The 19,632-nt window shown below is 46.1% G+C and overlaps 1 protein-coding gene across 2 annotated transcripts in view; it reads right to left on the reverse strand.

The window, feature by feature from the left end:
- Positions 1-19,632, reverse strand: part of LOC135386313 (centaurin-gamma-1A-like) — an 84,660-nt gene that overhangs the window by 31,514 nt on the left and 33,514 nt on the right. For both annotated transcript variants that reach the window (XM_064616153.1, XM_064616152.1), the window contains exons 2-4: positions 5,515-5,573; positions 5,310-5,397; positions 4,667-4,752 (exon numbers count right to left, since the gene is read on the reverse strand). In XM_064616153.1, the coding sequence (XP_064472223.1) occupies positions 4,667-4,752; positions 5,310-5,331 (108 nt within the window). In that variant the 5' untranslated portion in view covers positions 5,332-5,397; positions 5,515-5,573. The remainder of the gene's footprint in view (positions 1-4,666; positions 4,753-5,309; positions 5,398-5,514; positions 5,574-19,632) is intronic.

Raw genomic sequence — 19,632 nt, forward strand, 5'->3', positions numbered from 1 at the left:
AGCAATGTTTATTTATTTTTTTTTTTTTTTTTTTGCGCAGGTAGTACGATATGTACTGCAGCCTCTTATCATATTTTGATATCAGCGAAAAGAAAAATACTACATCGCGATAAGCAGCTTACGTCGCGTCTCAGACTTTCCGACCATGGTTCCCACTTTCCTTTGAAACCTTTAAATTCCCTGGAATCTGAAAAATGTTGTTTTCAACTTCTGGAAAAACCCTGGAATTTTTCGCGGTGATTGAAAACCCTCGATTTCGCACCTTTTCCTTATATTCTCTCAGAGCTGCGGCGCAAATTCTGCGTGCCCGGAGTCCGAACTATACTCTCGAAACCCCAGGAGTTCGCACTCATTGCAATGGCAATAAGAATTCGCTGCGAGATCGACCCATAGGGGGCGAAACTGACACCCTTCTGTAGCGTGGATAACACGTGGGCCTAGGTTCGGAAATGATAGTTCTTTTCCGTAATTCTAGTATATATTCACCGGAAGATCACTGATTCGATCCTGTCAGGTTCTCCAATGGTCCACCTACTGCAGTAAACGCCGAATAAACGTGCAAAAAAGCAGACGACGCGTCCGCACAATGGTATAGTTCATCGTTTCTCCGCAGCGCGCCGACACTGCTGGATCTCGGTGCGAATAGCGTCTGCCAGAAGCGCAAGAAATGAAAGGCGCCCTACGCTGCATTTATCAGCCTTTCTTTCTATCCTATGATCTTCCTCTATATGAACCACGACCTACTAGGTTATAACGACCATGTCACAATCAGAAAACCCTATGAGGAGCCTGTCCGCACGATCCGCCAGGGGCGCTACTGATCGGCACAACACGATTGGACGATGGAAATTTGAATTCTGAATGCGCAGAAGCGTGTGTACGACTACCGTAGCAGACGACCACCACCACCACCGTAGCAGACGACAGCGATAGCTCCTATGAAAACGCGTAGAATGATGATGATGATAATCAACCTCAGAATGAAACATCGGTGGAACGTCCACCGCTTGTACCGAAATACTAAGGTAAGCTGAAGTACAAAGTATTGTAGAAGTTGAGGAAGCAATAACTGGGACGATCAGAAGCGCCACCGCTACCTTCCAAAAATGCGGCGCATAGAAGGGGTGCGCCTGACATGGTCGTTATAATCTAGTAGGTCGTGATATGAACATTCGGGAGTCCTCAGTCATAATTGTGAACCGATCGTAATTGCACCACGCATTCTCCTCCTCCAAGGCTAACAAAGTTTCCTCGTCCCAATACCCCAGTCTCAGTGTTAGATCCTCTCCCGTTGTTCTAATGCAGTATTTTTTACAATGACGTTCAAACTAATCACGTTGATATTTTTCTCTGATTTAAGGGTTTTTATATCAGCCGTTTTTTTTTTCCTGTTTGTGTGATTAATGTTGCACCGCGCTTTTTCGCTTTTTATCAGTATTATTTATTGTGTTGGTGCGATGTATCACTTACACTGCACCTCCGTGCAGGGTTCAGCTGTTGGTGGGCACTAACAATAAATAAATAATTAAAATTTTAGTGAAATATCGAAGACCCGGCCATAAACTCTGTTTTGCACACCCCGGGCAAAATGACGACCGAGACTTGACGAAGGTCCTTGAAAGACCCTTGAATTCGTGTTCCAAATTTGAGTGGGTGTTCCAAGTGTTCCGTGAATGGTGCAATGTCCCTCTACCACCGGTAAAGCTTCTGCTTTCTTCCCACAAGAGCAACTATAAGGGTCACTAAAACCCCCCTTGTGGGGCTGAGCGCTCTGTGCTGTGGTTGTCCGTGTTCGTGTTTTTAGCGCTTTTAACAGTACGGAACTATTAGGGTACTCGATAGGCAACGCCAATTGAGAATGGGAACTTCTTTAAGCTATCGTTGCTGTGTTACCATGCTGGCAAACCACCTCAGGCCCGCATTTTACGAAGGGGGACACTGATACTGCGAAGCTGTGCTTTACAGCGCCATATATTACGACAGTTATTATACATTACATGCACACAAACAACACTTGAACTGCGCCGTTTCAACTGCGCCAACATATTTCGGAAGGAGCACTAAACAATGCAAGGTGCAATGAACATGCGCTGCACTACAGCAAGCATACCGGCCTGCAAAGGACACTTCGCCGCACGACGAGTGTGCATGTGGGAAAGCCCGCCCCTACTTCGTTCACGTTAGCTCAGATTTCACTTTTTCATTATTATTATCGTAACAGCAAACAAACAGTCCTCTTGTGCTTGAACGACCCGTATAAACCATCGGTACTTTAATTACCGGTTCCGCGTAACTGCTTAAACGATACAGCGATGATGCATTTACATGTGCTACATGCGCAGTACGAATATGGGACCACCAAAATTCAGCAAGAGAGAGTCAACCGAAAGAGGATACGACGCACTCACCTCATCGAATCAAGCGACCAACGTCATCGACCGAAATAATTGGACAGCGAGGGAAAACCAGGGTTTGCAGCGCGGTGCGCGTTCCTCACCTCATCTTCGCGCCGCTAGAAACCACGCAGACGCGCCTTTCTTCGTACACAAATCAAGCGCGCACGAGCGCCCTAACAAACGGACGCAACCTGACTTCTCCGTTTGGTCGAAAAGCAGACGACGGGCTCGACTCGTTGCCATGGTGATCACGTCACGCCCTTCACCTAGCGACCTGATACGAGGAAGCTCCGCCGCGCGGCGCCCGCCACGACGAGCAGACCGCGCAAGCGTAGCAGACGACGCTTTTCATATCTGAACCAATCAATGGATCCCACCGTCATCGGTTTCGCTTACGTGCTCATCTTCCGGGTAATTGATTTTTCTTTTTTCTTTTTTTTCTACACAACAGCTGTTTCTGCGTAATTACAGGGTTTTTCGTCCATTATTAAGTTGCGGCTGCAGAAGCACAAATGCGTCTTAGGAACACGGAATGACGTCACTTTCGTGATGAATGTACAGGGATGAGCCGAAAAGTTATGCGATAAAGTGTAAAAGTCGGCAATAATACGTAGGAATTGCACCGCAATGTAGGTCCAATTGGTGAGAATTGGTTGAGCTATCTTTCAAATAGGCTTAGCATCTCGCTTGAGAACCTAGGAACCATTTACCACTCAGGGGTGCCACTAGTAGACAGTAGACTCAAGTTTCTCGAACATTCTAGCGCATCGGAGGCTCAACGAAGGAGTCGGGGGGAATTTCACGTTTTTTTTTTTAACACGAACACAGCAACGGACGCACATTACAACAGGGCTCAGGTTGTAAAACCACAAGAGTCAGCGACAGAAAAGTAAACGACAAATGTACAAATCAAAATGTGGGGAGATTTCTTCGCCCCTTCAGTCCGTCTCCCATTTCATCTGTCTTACGCGTACCAGACACGAAGCAAAAACATCGCCAGCGTAGGGAAGACACAAAGCAGGGAGGTGCGCCGTGGAGGGAGAACGGAATTTTCGCCCAAACAAAGGCGACCCGGAATTCGTTGGCGAATTCCTGCTAACGGCCAATGAAGTGCCGGGGATGTGGCTGAACCAGGGGACCGCGATTAGATGTGTTTATTGTTGAACAGAGGGCACGGAATCTTCGGATCAATCTAATCAGCAGTGATGTGTACAGAGCAGCGCGAGAGGTGGCGCTTCGTTCAGAGCAGGGGGGTGAATAGTCACATCCGGGAATGTAGAACGTCCCGGATGTTGGTGGATTTTTTGCACTTCAAAATTGTCTCTTAGGGTTGCTTATTTTTGTACGACATCTCTGACTTCGCAGTAGCATTTCATGTACCTCTCACATGCGATAAACACTTATCGGTCGTTTATCCGGTGAACCAATTCCACGTATCACCATTGTCAAGGCTGCAGATGGCATTTAATTCTTTTCCACGGGATGTCCACCTCTTTCCCCTGGCTCTACTTACGTTGATGATATTTCTTTTCGTGTTCTACGCGCAACAGTGTCTACCTTAGTTCTGTTGACAGCTGTCCAGAAAGTGCAACAGTTTTAATGCTTCAAGGCTGTTATGCGCACTTTTACAAAAAAAAAATAGTTTTTTGTATTTACAACTTCGACAGTTGGAAGAGCTGGCTGCAGGACCACACCTTGCGGTTTAGAAACATGCAGATACCCCATAATTTACTGGGACTTCGCCTCCATGAGTGCTTTTTAGTAAAGGCTCTGAGTACCTCGAGTACTTTCCGGTCCCTCTCCCTATCTTTCTTCTACCGGAAGATTGATTGGCTCATACCTCGCTATAATCCCAAGCAGCACAATGTACTGAAAGTCGAGTGCAATAGGGGTGGACAGTGTGTGTCTTATCAATGTTCTTTAGCTTCAGGAGTCTGTTCAAGGCCTTCCAACTACCCGTCCACCCCTATTGTACTCGACTTTCAGTGCATTGTGCTGCTTGGGATCTGAAGCGCAAGGCATGATCAAATACGTGGGTGACATCCAAGTCGCCCTCGCAGACGACAGCTTTTGTTGCACACGGTGCGTTCCTCTTTGTGGCAGACGACAATGGTGTCGTCTGCCTACAAGCGATGTGCGCCCTGGTTGTAGCGCACGTTAAAAGACTGTCAGCGAAGCGCAATTGATCCACAAATTGCTTAGCACCTCGTTGTTTGTGATCGTACTTGCGTCGTACTATGTCGAACCAAACTACGAAAACACCAACATACCTGTAGCTCCGGGGGACCACCTTCGTCCCGTATTAGTAAGAGGTAGCTCTGTCCGTCTATGACAATCTCTTTCTTGAATCGACCTCCTAGAACCACGAAGATAGAAAAAGAAAGATGTCACGCAAAAACGTGCACGACAGTCCTATAGAAAGTTTATAAAGTCGATAAGGAAGATTTGCTTCATGACATAATTCCGGGAAAGCTATGGACGCCATTTCGTTCCCTCGCCCAAAACGACATCTTTCGTGTGTCGGGGGGAGGGTGAATCAGCAGCTGAATCAACCTAGGCGACTGATGTAATCTCGTAATTTCGCACTTTGTCCGAAAAAAGGCTCCGACAGTGACGTTACCGTATGTGGTAACAAAATGGCGCATGCCTGAATGATAGTACACTGAACGGAAGTATAATTAGTATTGTTTGCGAGTTATGAGCAGTGAATGATCTCACTCTACCTCTTAATGAATGCGTTATAAGAGTGTGGTGTGATGGAGGGCAAATTTCAAATGAATTCAAATGAAGACTGCTGTGACTGAGTGTACAGGCGAGGCGTGAAAAGTCATAAATCTGAGGGTGAACAAGTGCGGGATGAACAGCTACGTGAAGATAAGTTGTGTATACGAGGACCTGTACTGGAAGACATACCTTCTGGTGATTCGTCTTGCATGTAAGAGCCGGTGAGGTACCGGTGTACCAGGGCTGACTTGCCGCTCGCTAAGCTTCCCACAATGCCCTGCAAAAAAAATGCGCAGTGCAGGTGCTTATTCAGTATGCACCTTACGATATGTACGGTTCATACTTCATGATAAATATTCACGCAGCTGCTTTGAACGATATAAACGACACGTACCAATCGAATATCCGGCACAGACCTGCTGAGTGTCCATTCCTGGCTATTGACAAAGGAATCTGCAAGGACAAAAAGGATGACTTTATATTCCACCTGATCACACAACAACTATGAACGTTTAAACATTTAAAAGTGGCGAACAGCTACGATCCATTTGGACGTATGTCCGTGGATAGAGAACTAAACGAGATGTGAAAGTTGATTTGTTGACGTTATTTTGTACTTTCACGAATTTTGCTGTTTGATGTTAACGAAGAATATGCTCAAGTTCGAGAAAAAACAGTCGATACTGTAGTCAGGTCATCTCGCTGGTACTTCGTTGCCGCGGAAAGAGCTAGCGTTGTGGGGTTTGGTATTTATCATTAGGAAGTGACTTTTTCGTGTTAAATGCCTTGCTCAGATTCGGGGCGTAAAAATCGGGCGCTATTTTTAAAAGCTGTAATTCGGGGAGAAATCGGGCGATAATTGCGCCTTCGGGTGCTATCCGGTGTTTTTGTTTCTCCTCTTGTCTATTAAGTCATTTCCTAATATCTCTTTTTTTTTGTTTTTTTTTTGTTTTTGTTTTTTGCGGGATCGTGACCTTCCAGCGGTAATCCCCGAAGGCATATAGACAGTGTTGACACACACGGGGGTATTGCTGGGAACGTAAGTGACCCATTCTTACATGTGTTCACACGTGGCGACCTTTGTTCGTCTTCAGTGGAAACGTCGCTTGAAGATTTCATAGCGACTGGAATTCGGGGTAGAAATCGGGTTTAACCCGAATCGGTCGGAGGTCAGTTCGGGGGGAGGAATAACCTGGCGGAATCGGGTCTAACCCGAAAAAGTCACTCCCTATTTATCATGCGACTGTTTACTGTCCCGCCAACTAGCAGGAATTCCGAAATGATTTCATGTTCACTTGCCCCCAACCCCCTAAAAAAAAAAACAAAAAAAAAACAAGAAAAGTCGTCGTCTGCATTAATCTTAATGAAAGTAGAAAGGAAGAGGCCATAAAGCTCCTGAGAGGGGAAATAAGGGATCCGACGTGACCACATTTGTGCTTCCCGGTCAGAGTCACGTCAGCGGCTATACGTGACATTTCTTCCCGTATTTCATTCTTAACTCTACAAACTATAGATAGCGGTCAAAGGGACGAAAAGCATATCAGCGAAGGAGCCGAGCGGATCTTCTTGGATTGGATCGCTCATGGCTTGACTTGTTGGCTCGTTCAAAGTTCCCGCATCGTTGCAACCTCAGAGAACGAGCGGAATGAACGTGAATGACAAAATTAAAACTCGCGCAGCGTGAATAACGACAGGACCGGACGTGTAAACGCAGTCTTGTGAAAAAAAAAAAAAGAAAAAACAATAATCGGGAACGAGAGTGAAAATTAGAAACAAAAATGTACGAAACTGCGTATCAGTTTAAAGCTATCCAGCAGACGACAAGGAAAAAAAAAAAAAAAAAAAGACAGCTGTCTGATCCGTCCACCGTCCCCACGCGCCACAGGGATTGAAACGTCGGTTTTAACCCGAAAGGAACACGAAAGGAACTTCGAACATGTTACATTTATTTATGTATTTATTTATTTATTTATTTTCGTTCTTTGTTTCTTTCTTTTTTTTTTACCGCGTGATACGAACGTATATTGCCTTTGGAAACCGTCACACCAGATATTTCATTCAGGAAGTGCGAATTCCCCGTTATAATTCGTTCACAAGAACGCGACCTGGCCCAGTCGCTTTTCGTGCTCCCTGCGGCTTCTTATATATAATTTCTACTCTTCCAGACGTATTTTTTCTTGAGTCATTGCACGTTCCTTTAAAATTAGCTTCTCAATCGCTTCAAAATATTTTCTACGGTTGTGTATAGACAGTATTAATCTCTCCTTACTGCAGAATTTTGTCATAGCAGTCGACGATAGCAAAAAAGAAAAAAAAAAAGAAAAGAGTCTGCATACGTCTGCTGTGTGCCATCGCACTATCAGTTCAACGGCCTTTCCAATGTCTTTCAAATTCGTCTCGGCAATAAATGTTATCGAACCTTCCCCGACTGGAAGATTGCACCGCTGTGCATTTTCTGAGTTCCCAAGTCTGACAGAATACGCCAACGGAAACATATCACGGTAGCCACTTCGCTTGGAGGGTATGGGCGAGAATGAAATATCAACCATTTTTGTACCGGCCTCATCCCCTCAACCTAGGGAGGGCCTCGATATCCCTACACTCTTAAAAATTAGGTGGTGGTGGTGGTGGTGGTGGTGGTGGTGGTGGTGGTGAAAGGGCTTGCCGTTGTCGGCCTCACGTATGTGGGCAACGTCACGACTGACGCCCTGGGGGAATGTACGTCCTGGGCCGACTTCTAAGGGAACTGTGCCGACATATGTCTGAGAATGTCTGTCTTAAAAATTAACTTCACCGCATAACAGGCTAATAGCCAACCATCATCCCAACTTCCCACGTGATATCGTTCCTTTTCCCTGATTTGCTGAAAATAGGAGGCGTACGCCATTTCTGTGGCATTATGCCGTTCATATAATTGCCACAAAAAATGGCGTACGCCCTCCAGTTTTCATCAAATCAAGGGAGAGAACGTTGTCATTCGGGATTATGGTTGGCTAGGAGCGTGTTATGCGGTCAATTTCATTTTTAAGAGTGTGGTTGCGGAATTCCGAATTTCACCGTCTCGAAACAAATAAAATGCTCGTTATTGCCTTCGTCAGATATGTCGTGTTCAAAAATCCGACATCACTATTTAACCACTCACATTCACGGGTTTTCGTCATCTGTCGAAGACGTTCTAGCGAGTGAAAGACACACTTTAGCGGCCGTGAGGCTTAGCAGGGCTCACACGACGGAACAGGCTGGTGGTTAGTTTATTACAGTCAAACTCCTTTAGAACGAAACTCAGGGGACAGCAAAAAAAAAAAAAAAATTGCAGTAAAGGTATATTCGTTAAAAAGGATGTCCATTCTTGGACATATAGGGCTCCAGCGGGACCGCAAAAAAAATTGCTGTAGTGGTATTCTCGTTAAAAAGGTGTTCGCTATAAAGTAAAGGAGTTTGACTGTATTAGGTTAGTCAAAGTTTGGTGTATGCACTGTTACGTCGAGGTTAGTCTAAGTTCGCTGTTGGCATTTTCCCGCGCACGGCTGTGCATTTTGTGAACAGATGACATTTATTTCCAGTTGTTTATTTCGCAACTGGGATTTCGAGGTACCCCTCCCCCCCCCCCCATCTCATAGGGACCAGACCTCCTTGCGTGTGCCGCAAGCTGATATGAGTAGGGGAAATCTCTATCGTCGCACCTTGTCCCAAACAGGCACACCGGTTATAGCATTACGTGGGAAGCTCCGAAGAAACGCTGCCGTTGCTTATAAACGAAGAGGCAATGACCGTAAACGCCCGTATTATACAACACCGCCGCAAGTATATGTTTACGGTTAGCAAAGGAGGGCTGCTCTTAGAACCCAGAATAACGGGCTGAACAACACTAAAGGAAGTGTGTGCGGCACAGATGGTGTAGAGCTCTTGAGAGATGCAGCAACATGCTCTGGCATAACTCATGGTCATTGTTTGCACGTAAAGGGACAGTCGCATACTCTTCGGGCGGGTTGGAAATTATGTGTGTACAGTCAAACTCCTTTACAACGAAACTCAGGGAACAGCAAAAAAAAAATTCGCAGTAAAGGTATTTTCGTTAAAAAGGATGTCCATTATTGGACCTATAGGCTCCAGCGGGACCGCAAAAAAAAAAAAAAAAATTGCTGTAGTGGTATTTTCGTTAAAAAGGTGTTCGCTATAAAGGAGTTTGACGGTATATGGTGTCATTTTATTCCTCGTGGATCACGGTGTCGAAAACCTCACGCGAAATAGTGACGTAGTTTGGCTGTTATTCGAAGGGATATACACGACAAGAGCGGACGCCGGATGTTGAGAATGTGGCGGAATTCCCTCTCTTGAAAAAGGCTAAAACGTCATTCTCTACACCACCAATCAGAGCACGGCTTCAAGAAAAGGGATGCAGCGACCGTGCACCGGTGGCCGCATTGACCCACGCTACACTGTGAACTGAAAAACACCCTTATGGGTGTAAATCGCTTGTCCTATAATTGACTCCTCTTTTCACACCGTATGGTCTGGAATACCCTTTCTAGAGGGTGTATCCCGTGTAAAACACCCTTTGAAAGGGTGCTTTTCCTTGAAAATGCCGTCTTTTGCACCCTTTATACACCTTTTTAGGAGGGTGTTTAGCGATCTTACACCCTCTTAAAAGGGTGTTTAAAGGGTGCAAAAGAGGGCATTTTCAAAGAAAAGCGCCCTTTCCAGGGGTGATTTACACGGAATACACCCTCTAAAAAGGGTATTCCAGACCATGTACGGTGTAAAAAGAGGTGTCAGTTATAGGACAAGCCATTTACACCCATAACGGTGTTTTCCAGTTTACAGTGTAAGAAATGAGCAGAGTTCCCTTCAAAACAGTTGGGCAACACTGAACGGAACCCGCGTCGTCAAACGCTCACTCATCTTCCAAAGGCAGTAACCCGCACCGGCGGAAGGATGAGCGTGCAGCTGAAATAAATAACAATCTGTTAACATCGAGGCACGCGACCCGACCACGCATCATTACTTTGCGTGGCACGCGACAGATGGCATCCGCCACAATACACCCCGCGTCCAACATTAGTGCGTCTAAATGAGCCACCATGACAGGGGAAGACCTGCCCCCTGGTGTTATCTATGGGTCACGCATGGCCGAGCGCCCGTGATCCATCCTTTCTTTTTTTTTTTTCGAGGAGGCGGATATTGAAATGGCAGCCCTAAATTATGCAATCAGCTGGTAGGACGTGACACGTGATAGGTCGGAGAGATCATTTGGTTTCTGTGCGCGTTCAACGTATCGTACTCCTGGAATTGGATCATGCTCTGACGAATGCAATGGATCGGTCAAAATGGGGAAAGTCTGAAAAAAACAGTCAACGTGTAGAAGGCTGCAATAAGTACAGGTGGAATATGTCTAGGGTTTGTGGTTTTCGGCATTTATTTTCAACCCAATTCGGAGGGTGTTTATCGGCATTTATATTGGGGCTATAAATCGGATTTTTTCGGCATCTATATTCCGCCCAAAAAATAAATGCCCGAATACGGGCATCTATTTATTTCGCATGAAGGAGAGCCTATTTTGCGGGCGAAGTAACAACGAACCGAAAAGAAGTGAATTGGTTCATGGCTTCATTAACAATGTCTTTTACTGCCTGTGCCAAACCAGCAAACAATGAGACTACCTCTTGTTGTAATAGATACAAGCGTACATCATCATGCTCGCATCTGTCATAGCGGCTCGCTCCTTGCGATTAATAACACGCAGTTTAGAGAACGCGCGCTCAACATTAGCGCTAGAAACAGGAATAGCCAGTATGCTTAAGGCGCACTGCGATAACAAAGGCCATGTGCTGGAACGGGTCGTCCAAAATTGAATAGGAGATATATCCACCTGAGGGGCAGGGCATGCAGCATATTCGAAAAAAAACTCGCGCTTTATATCATCCATACGAGATTCATCAACAGAGCTGAGCGCTTACGCACCTCCTATAAGCGCTTACGCACAACGAAACAAACAGGGCACAGTCCGAAGATAATGCCACGCTCGAGAAATAGTCGACAAAGGGAGATTCCAAGGGGATTTCCCTTTGCGGTTCCAGGAATGGCAGCTGTCAGGATACGAGAAATTCGTATTTTTTCGGAATATTCCGAATCTGAAAAAAAATCATTCGGGGGGTGTTTTCCGGCATTTTTCGGAAAATGCCGAAAACCACGAACCCTAAATATGTCCTTCTATCGGGTGTGACGGCATATTCTTTTTATTTCGTGTTAGCATCGTGAGGTAACTGTGGCCATGACCGTCCTACAGAGAGAGAGAGGAATGAGGAGGAGAAAGGGGTCAGTATATGTCCCGGGCGGACTAGAGAAGGAAGTAAATCCGTGCGGAAATTCTGCCGGAAATCCTCAGATATATAGGACAGCTGATGGTAAGGTTAGAACCCACCTCCTTCCGCTCCTCAGCATGACATTCACTCTTAAAAAAAGGGGTGTACTTTAGCTCCTTTTTCTTGCCACATATATAACTCCCTTTTTGGAGAGTACAATTACTCCCAAAAAGGGAGTCTCCTCACTCCCACAGGGGAGTAACATTGCTCCCTTACTCCCAACCAGAGAGTAATATTACTCTCCAGTAGGGAGATAGAGCGTAACCCCAATCCCTAAAGGGAGTAAGCAGGCTCCTTTTTTAGCGTAATTATACTCTCCCAAAAAGGGAGTTATATATGTGGCAAGAAAAAGGAGTAAAAGCAGGGTTCGGAAAAACCCGTTTTTTTTAAAAAAAACCCGCCCCAGTGGGTTTTTTCGGGTTTTTCGGGTGCTGGGATTTTTTTTTGGAGCTGCTGCATATGACACGCAACAGCCATTCTCCACCTATTTTTCATGTTTCTGGGAGAAATAATTGTTTGCCGCTGTAGAATTTACGGTAAAGTAACCTCCGAAGCAGTCGTCCCCTCGACAACGATTAGAAAAAAAAAAAAAAACCATCAATGTAGGTTATGGAACGACTGCACGCGATAAAGCGCACGCTTGCATAGCAACGAAGAGGCAAATCCCGGAGACAGCGAGTTTCACCATATCACCTCACCACCTTCACCACCTCATATTTCTCGATACGCGAAGGGAGATGAAACGTTTTCCTTCTTTTCTTTTTTTCCCTTCGTTTCTGTATTTCACCCGTGTGTGGGCTTTATTGGACCCAAAAAAACCCGGGTGGGTTTTTTTAAACTGGGTCCATTCGGCGAACCCTGAGTTAAAGTACACTCTTTTTTTTTTTAAGAGTGTTGGAGCGCGCGCCGCTGTGTCAACCTGACCTGCGACCGCTTGTTGTGACAACTCGGTATCTTAACTATACGCCTTGTTGACGCGTTTCATTAATTTGCATTTCAGTTTGACTGTAACGATGTTGCTGCAGCTATGATAAACGTGAAACAAAAGCTGAAAAACACACAGACGATCTGCTATAGAAGCAGTACAAAATCGGAAGTATAAAAAAACCTTTAATGTGGGCCCGCGTGGGTGCAAATAACAGTACAGTGAACCCTCTTTATTATGACCATGGTCGTTCCCGAAAATTTTGGTCATAATGCGGATTTGTCATATTAACGGGAAGGATTGCAGATGTTTCGCTGCATTGTTCCCCAGGAGTATGGTCGTAAAGCGCGTATGTCAGATTATCGGGGGTCATATTAACGAGGGTTCACTGTATTTAAGATATAACTTTGACACAGTGTGGAAACCACTAATCCAATCCCTACGTTATTTCCGTATACTTCCGTCCAGCACTTTGCTACGGTTCCCGTATCAAACAGCAAACGACAAGATAAATCTGCTTTATCGTGTCAAACTCCAGAAAGAAAAAAAAAAAATGCTGACTAGCAGACAATAAAAGAATCCCCCCTCTTTCCAGCCCACAACGCATATAGAGATAACAATCCTACACACCAATCTAAACCAATAACTGCCTATACGCGAGCACGTACGGCTACACGGTATAAGCAGGAAGTCCATATGCACGCCCGTAATCGTTCTGTAGCACGGAAGCTTCCATGTCGTACAACGGATCTTTGCCAAAAACGCCCATCGGCCGTTCTTCGATAAACATCTACAGTCACCTGGGGGGGGGGGGGGGATGAGATGCCCCCAGCTGGTCTCTCTAAGTCGCCAGGAGAGGGGAGGGGGGGGGGCTGCGGAGAAAAAGGCGTGATAACATCTCGGTATACACTATGCTGAACATGGATAGATGTTCCCCGGACAGGGCTATTGGCTGTGTGGCTGAACCACACAAAGGTGCTGCGGTCTGCCAGGCGAAAAGATCACAAATCCAATTATGGGTCGAGCCAGATATCATGCACTCAGCAGTCGTACGATGAAGGTACAGCGGTATTTTTCGTGCGCTATAGACGGTGGCGTTATTAAATACTGTAGAAGTGGTTTTTTTCGCGCGGAATTATTTTTCGCGTTTTTCGCGCACACCTCCAAAATCGCGAACATAAGTTCCCGCGAATAACTCTTGCCATATGAGGGCGAAAATCGTTCGGCGTTCGACACTATATACCGCGACTACCTGACCCTTTCTACTCCATGTAGCGTAGGCAGTTTAAGCAAGCGCAGAAGATTGTTTTATCCCATCAGGCAAGATGGAAAGAAATGAAAATTCATCGTGCTTTTGTTACTCCTATAAACGCTTTGAACTATACATGCAATATACCACTATACCACGAGGCCAGAACATGCCTTTCCCCGCATTCTCCAAACCAGCTTGAATGATAGTACCACATCTCAACCGAACTGGTCAGTGCCCCGAGTGATAATTAATAAGAACTGCTAAAGTAAACTGGCTAACTTGCACACGGCCAGTACTATGGCCTCCTACAGGGTCCCTAAAGGCCATTTGACAGGGCCTTTCCTCCCATCTCTGTGAGGAGAAGGAAAAAATAGACCTAGAATGCCGCAATCCACGTGAACAACGGATGTCTTAGTACGTGCCGAAATATGCCCGAATATTGACGGCGGCACGATATGCAAGAGCAAAGCACTCCCGGAAACCTGTGTCGCGAATTTAAGTCTCGCGAATGAATCCACAAAGCAGCTCTGCTCGAAAACGCGAAAATATTTTCCACGCGGAAAAAACCACTTCTACAGTATTCTTTACCAGAACCAATGGCTGCATGCGTGACTCGGAATAGTATATTCATTGATTGCGAGCGGTAGTCCTCAACGCTGCTCATTCGTAGAGCACTGGCAAAGTTATACTATAAGGACGGTACTGAGGAACCTCCTCACCGTTCGCGCAAGCTGGCCCTGATCTCGCTGTGGACTTCAAGAACAATAAAAAAATATGACACGATCTTTCTAATACAGCATGTGAAATTCGTGTGCTCATAAGAAAAAGGTTGCTGGTTCGAACACAAGACAGCGCGACGGTACACTCTAAGAAGAAAATGAGTAAAACGGGGAGTAATTGCAGCTTCTACTCCCCTAGTCTGCAATTACTCCCCATTTTAGTCCCCTAACCCAACATTTAGTCCCGACATTTACTCCCCAGGACTGCAAATTGTCACCAAACTTCGCGAATGGTCTCCTGAATGCAACAGTCTACGTAAATATGTGCCCTAGGTCAATTTGAACGACATAAGGCTGTATAACTCGGACAACGTAGCCATTTTCCAGCCACACAGAGTAAGAAACAGTTAGCGCATTTTTCTTCGCAAATTGTGCCCTAGTATGATGCAAGATTTTATATCACTCGATATATCACCGTTGACGGTTTGCTTCAAAGTATTTTCATGCATGCGCACCAATTATGTACCTGGGACTCTTACAAAAGCGCTTGAAATGCGGTCTTCACTCTGTGACATTCATTTACTCCCGAAAGGGACTATTTTTTGTGGCAATGCAATTACTCCCCAAAAGGAGTAAAAGTACTCCTTTTTTTCTTAGAGTGTAGGGTACAAGTTGCTTAAAGACACGTGCCCATGTACCACGTGACCCATGAAGACGTTCACTAGCATTTATATCAAATAACAAAATCAATCCTATCGATTACAGATGTGCACAAACATATGTACCTTTCATCTCCACTCAACCTAGCTGCATCCCTGGTCGAAATTCCCACAGCGATTACCTGTAGGACTTAGTGGGTATTTGGAGGCATATGTGGGTCCTACAGGTATGCCTATGGGACCTACAGAGTCCCACAAGCCATCCCACAAAACCCTATGGGTATTCTTTGTGAGAGCATGCCTATCTTTCCTATAGGAGAGATCCTACCATATCCAGTCGGCAAGATCAGAAGATCTGGCCGGATCTGGCTGTAGCTGGACGAGCGCCCGGCCATTAATAGTTATCCATACCCATCCCACTGTGACATCTTAGTAGGCAAGGCAACGTAGCAAGCCCGAATTGCAACTCTTTCTCAGGGATAAGTCATAAGACATACGCGGTAAATAAAGCGCATTTCCGATGCAGTTTTGAATAGCATATTTGAAAGCTATCATATCAGCTTGAAAGTTTCGCCCGTTTACGATCAGGTGGGCACTCTAGCCCAGGTCGCTCGTGAACACGGATTATCGTTATCACAGTACCTTCCTATTTGTATATATCTTCGGAAAACACACCCAAAGTAGCCGAATATACTGAAACTGAGAGTGCATAGGGATAGATGGGAGTTTTCTGCGTGGGCAGATCTGCGGAACGAAGCACTACACTGACATCTGCCGGCCACCCCATGTACTTGAACTTTCAGTGCATTGAGCTGCTTGGGCTCCTCCAAACAGTCCTTTAAAGCGGTACAAACTAGAGTCACTATCCTTGTACGGGTTGTACAGCTACAGCGGGGGCGACAGTGGACGCTCGAGAGTTCGAAGAAAACCTCATTACCCCCCGGCACTAAATCAGGGAAGTGACGCCCGGATTTTGCACTGCTCAACGTTACGGGGTGCACGGTTTGACAGCCGTGACCGTTGGCAGTAAATTTGGACCAGAGGGCGGGGATTACGAGGTGACGCTCCTGTCAAATGTTTTAAAACAGTCCAATTAGGGCTTGAAACACTTTGAACCCGGGGCAGTCGATTGGTGGTCCTGGATTGAGGTTGTGGCCCAAACATGACCCTTTTAAGAAGGTGTCAGGGCCCGAAGAGGAAAAAAAAAAAGACTTGCCAAGGGTCTGGGACCCGTGTGAATTTTGACTCCAGCCTAGAGAGTTTTGTATGTATGTCGAAAGCCATATACGTTTGTGTGTACATAAGTGTAAATAAACCTAGTCGCTGCTGAGCCCCTTGTCCGTCAGACGTCTTCATGGAAACCAGTTCCCGATCATCGGACGTCACATCGAACCGACCCTCCAGCTAGAGCAGCAAGTGGAGGAAGAAACCTTACTATCCTACACCTAGCGACACACGCGAGCAGGGAAGCCATCTTGTTTCCGCTCGATACCAGCGCCATCCCCAGTTGAGGAGCAGAGAACAGCTAACCTAACAATGCTCGCCGTGGATTACAGGAAAGCGTATCGTATTATCTATGCATTGTCCAAGACATCGTCCAGAGGATGTCAATGTGAGGTCAAGGCTGTCAAAGTATCTATACCGTGATGAGCTGCTCGTGTCAGGAAAATTATTTCGGAGCGTGCTAGATAGAGTGACATCGTGAGCGCCGGTAGGTGTCGCTAGCGTGGCGCGGAAACAAAATGGCCTGTCCTTGCCTCTCCTGCTTGCCATTGCAACTCTCTGTCGCTACTCTGATGCGAAGCCAGGGTGTCTACCAAATTGCAGCCTTCAAATTCCCTGACTTTTCCAGGTCTTCACTGACTATTTCAAGCCAATTCCCTGACCAAAACAAAAGGGAATTTGGTGCCTGCTCCTCCATTTTGATACAGATCCCTCATAAAACTGACCATTTATTAAGTACAGTGAACCCTCGTTAATATGACCCCCGATAATCTGACATACGCGCTTTACGACCATACTCCTGGGGAACAATGCAGTGAAACCTCTGCAAATCCCTCCCCCCGTTAATATGACAATTCCGCATTATGACCAAAATTTTCGGGAACGAGCATGGTCATAATAACGAGGGGTCACCGTATATTAGTGAGGGGCCACCCTACTTTTCTGCCTCAGAGCTTGTCGTATTGGCAAACTACTACTCGCGGTAACGTTGCTGCGGCATCACCGCTCAACCACCGGTCGGCACTCGCGATTCGCTGCGCATCATCACGGCACTTGTCTGTAATTGTCCCCGACTTCAGCTGCTTTTTGGCCAAATTCCCTGACAATCCCCTGACTTTTCCAGTCACATCAGAATTCCCTGACAATTCCCTGTTTTCCATGTTTTCCAGGTTGGCAGACACCCTGGAAGCATATTTAGTGACTCTGGTACCGCTACTATAGGAGATTCTCGTGGAGGTCATTACGACAAACAGCGTGTCACCCTTTCCCCGCTGCAACGATTCTCCCGGATTTTGATGCCCCGATCCATCTGGTTTCCATCACATTCGTGCTTCGAAACCATCCCGCGCTTCCTCGATGATGTTCACAGGCGGGTCCGCGGATCGCGTGCACCCCCTGACACGGAGCGGGGCAAGGAGTGACTCCTTAGGCCGCACGAAGCACCAATTAATATTGGCAACGGTCGACAACACGGCTGCTTTTCTTTCCGATTGGCAACGGTTCGAAGCGACTCTATTAACAGGCGTCCGGACATCTGCGCCAAGATCACCTGCGCTGAGAAACTATATACAAACTTATTTGAGGTCCAAGGTCGATTAAAGGATCCCAGTGGTATTTATTTATTTATTTATTTACCTTAAGAGCCCGAAGGGGCATTACATAAGGGGGGTACAACTGATGCATCCAAAATGAACAGCAACAATAGAACAATCTTACATAGATAACAAAGATATTATAAGAGTTAATTAGATAAAGAAATCAGACAAAGCAGCCTTAAACAGTGCTGCATCTTTAATTGTGACTATGGAAGATGGTAATGTGTTCCATTCTGAGATGGCCAATGGGATGGGTGATTTAATAAATGTAGTGGTTCGAGCCCTTGGGCGGGTAATGTAACATGCATGATGAATACGCGCAAGTCGATGAGGCGGAGGAAGCAAACTCAAGTCAATTTCGAAACATGGAGAATAATAAAGATTATGTAAGAGACACAGCCGGGATATTTTCCTCCGGATTTCTAATGTTTGGATACCATTATCTTTTTTGAGAGCGGAGACACTTGTGAATCGTGAGTAATTTGAAGTTATGAACGGTACCTGCTCATCAAGCGACTGGCAGCGGGTCGTATAGCGACACATTGGGTGGACTAAAATGTGATATTGGGAACTGTTGCCCTTTTCTTGCTTCGTCATCGTCAGCAGCGACGAACACATGCGTGATAAAGGACGTGACTTGACAGTCATGAGCCAGGACAGTAAGCGTGGATACTCTGCTAAGACACGCTTCAGGCACCTTTTGAGGCAATCTGTTTGACTAGTTATGGAAACATTTTCATCCCTCCTAGACGCCAGCAGCATGGCCGACTGGGTAAAAATACCCGCTCATTGCTGGGAGCCATGGTCGTGCTTGTAGACCGCGAGCTGGCGGGTTCGAGTACTACCACAAGCCGTGCTGTCTGATGTTTCCCCTGAATTTTCCGGCAAACTTTCCAGACGAATATCGAGGCAGAACCCCTTGAAGTCAACCCAGGACGCAAGCGTCTATTAGAATATTATGGAAGAATATCTCACAGCCATGTATCAAAGAGACCACTGTGACAGCTCCTAAACAACTTTACAGCAGCCACATCGACAGGGATAGCGGCAGTTGATCTGCAAGCAGCATTAAAAAGAGTGCGCTCATTCACGCGTGAGCTTCAAACCTTCCATGATAGGCAAGCCCGAGCGATGGGCAAGACACGTAAACAAACATAAACACGAAGGCTGTTTACGTGCCCTGCCCATCGCTGAGGCTTGCCTATCATGGAATTTATCCACCAGCTAGCCTGCGTTTACGCCATTCTCCAAACCTTCGGGCTGATACTGGATCTCTGCGCCGCACAGCGACAAATCGTAGCATATATGAACGCGGGCAAAGCAGGTAAAGCTGAAGTCCCGCAATAAAATATCGCATTCTTTTTGTCCTTTATAAATGGTCTCGTTAGCGAAGTTCCTGAAAGCCGTGACCCACTTCGTACGCCACATATGTTTCGTATTTACGGAACATAAAAAGTACGTTGCGGCACTTCAAGCAAGGTTGAGCGCGCCGATTATACTTGGCTTATACTTTTGTCACGCTGAAAATTGAATGTCATTTATTCAGCGAATCATATGCAAACTGTAAAACACGGCCAGTCTTAACCGCGGTTACGTTCAACCGTCGTTACCCGACCAGCAGCACGGTTTGTTTTTTGTTACACGCGGCAGTTTGTGACATGTTATAGCAGTGACCGCGTTAAGCGCGGACCCCATAACAAGCGACACGCGACGCGCTGCAGAATTTGTCGCTGTCGCGTATGGTCATGGCGCGACTTCCTGGTCCATTTGAGCAGC

Source organism: Ornithodoros turicata, chromosome 2, assembly GCF_037126465.1.
Source record: "Ornithodoros turicata isolate Travis chromosome 2, ASM3712646v1, whole genome shotgun sequence".
Lineage (NCBI taxonomy): Eukaryota > Metazoa > Arthropoda > Arachnida > Ixodida > Argasidae > Ornithodoros > Ornithodoros turicata.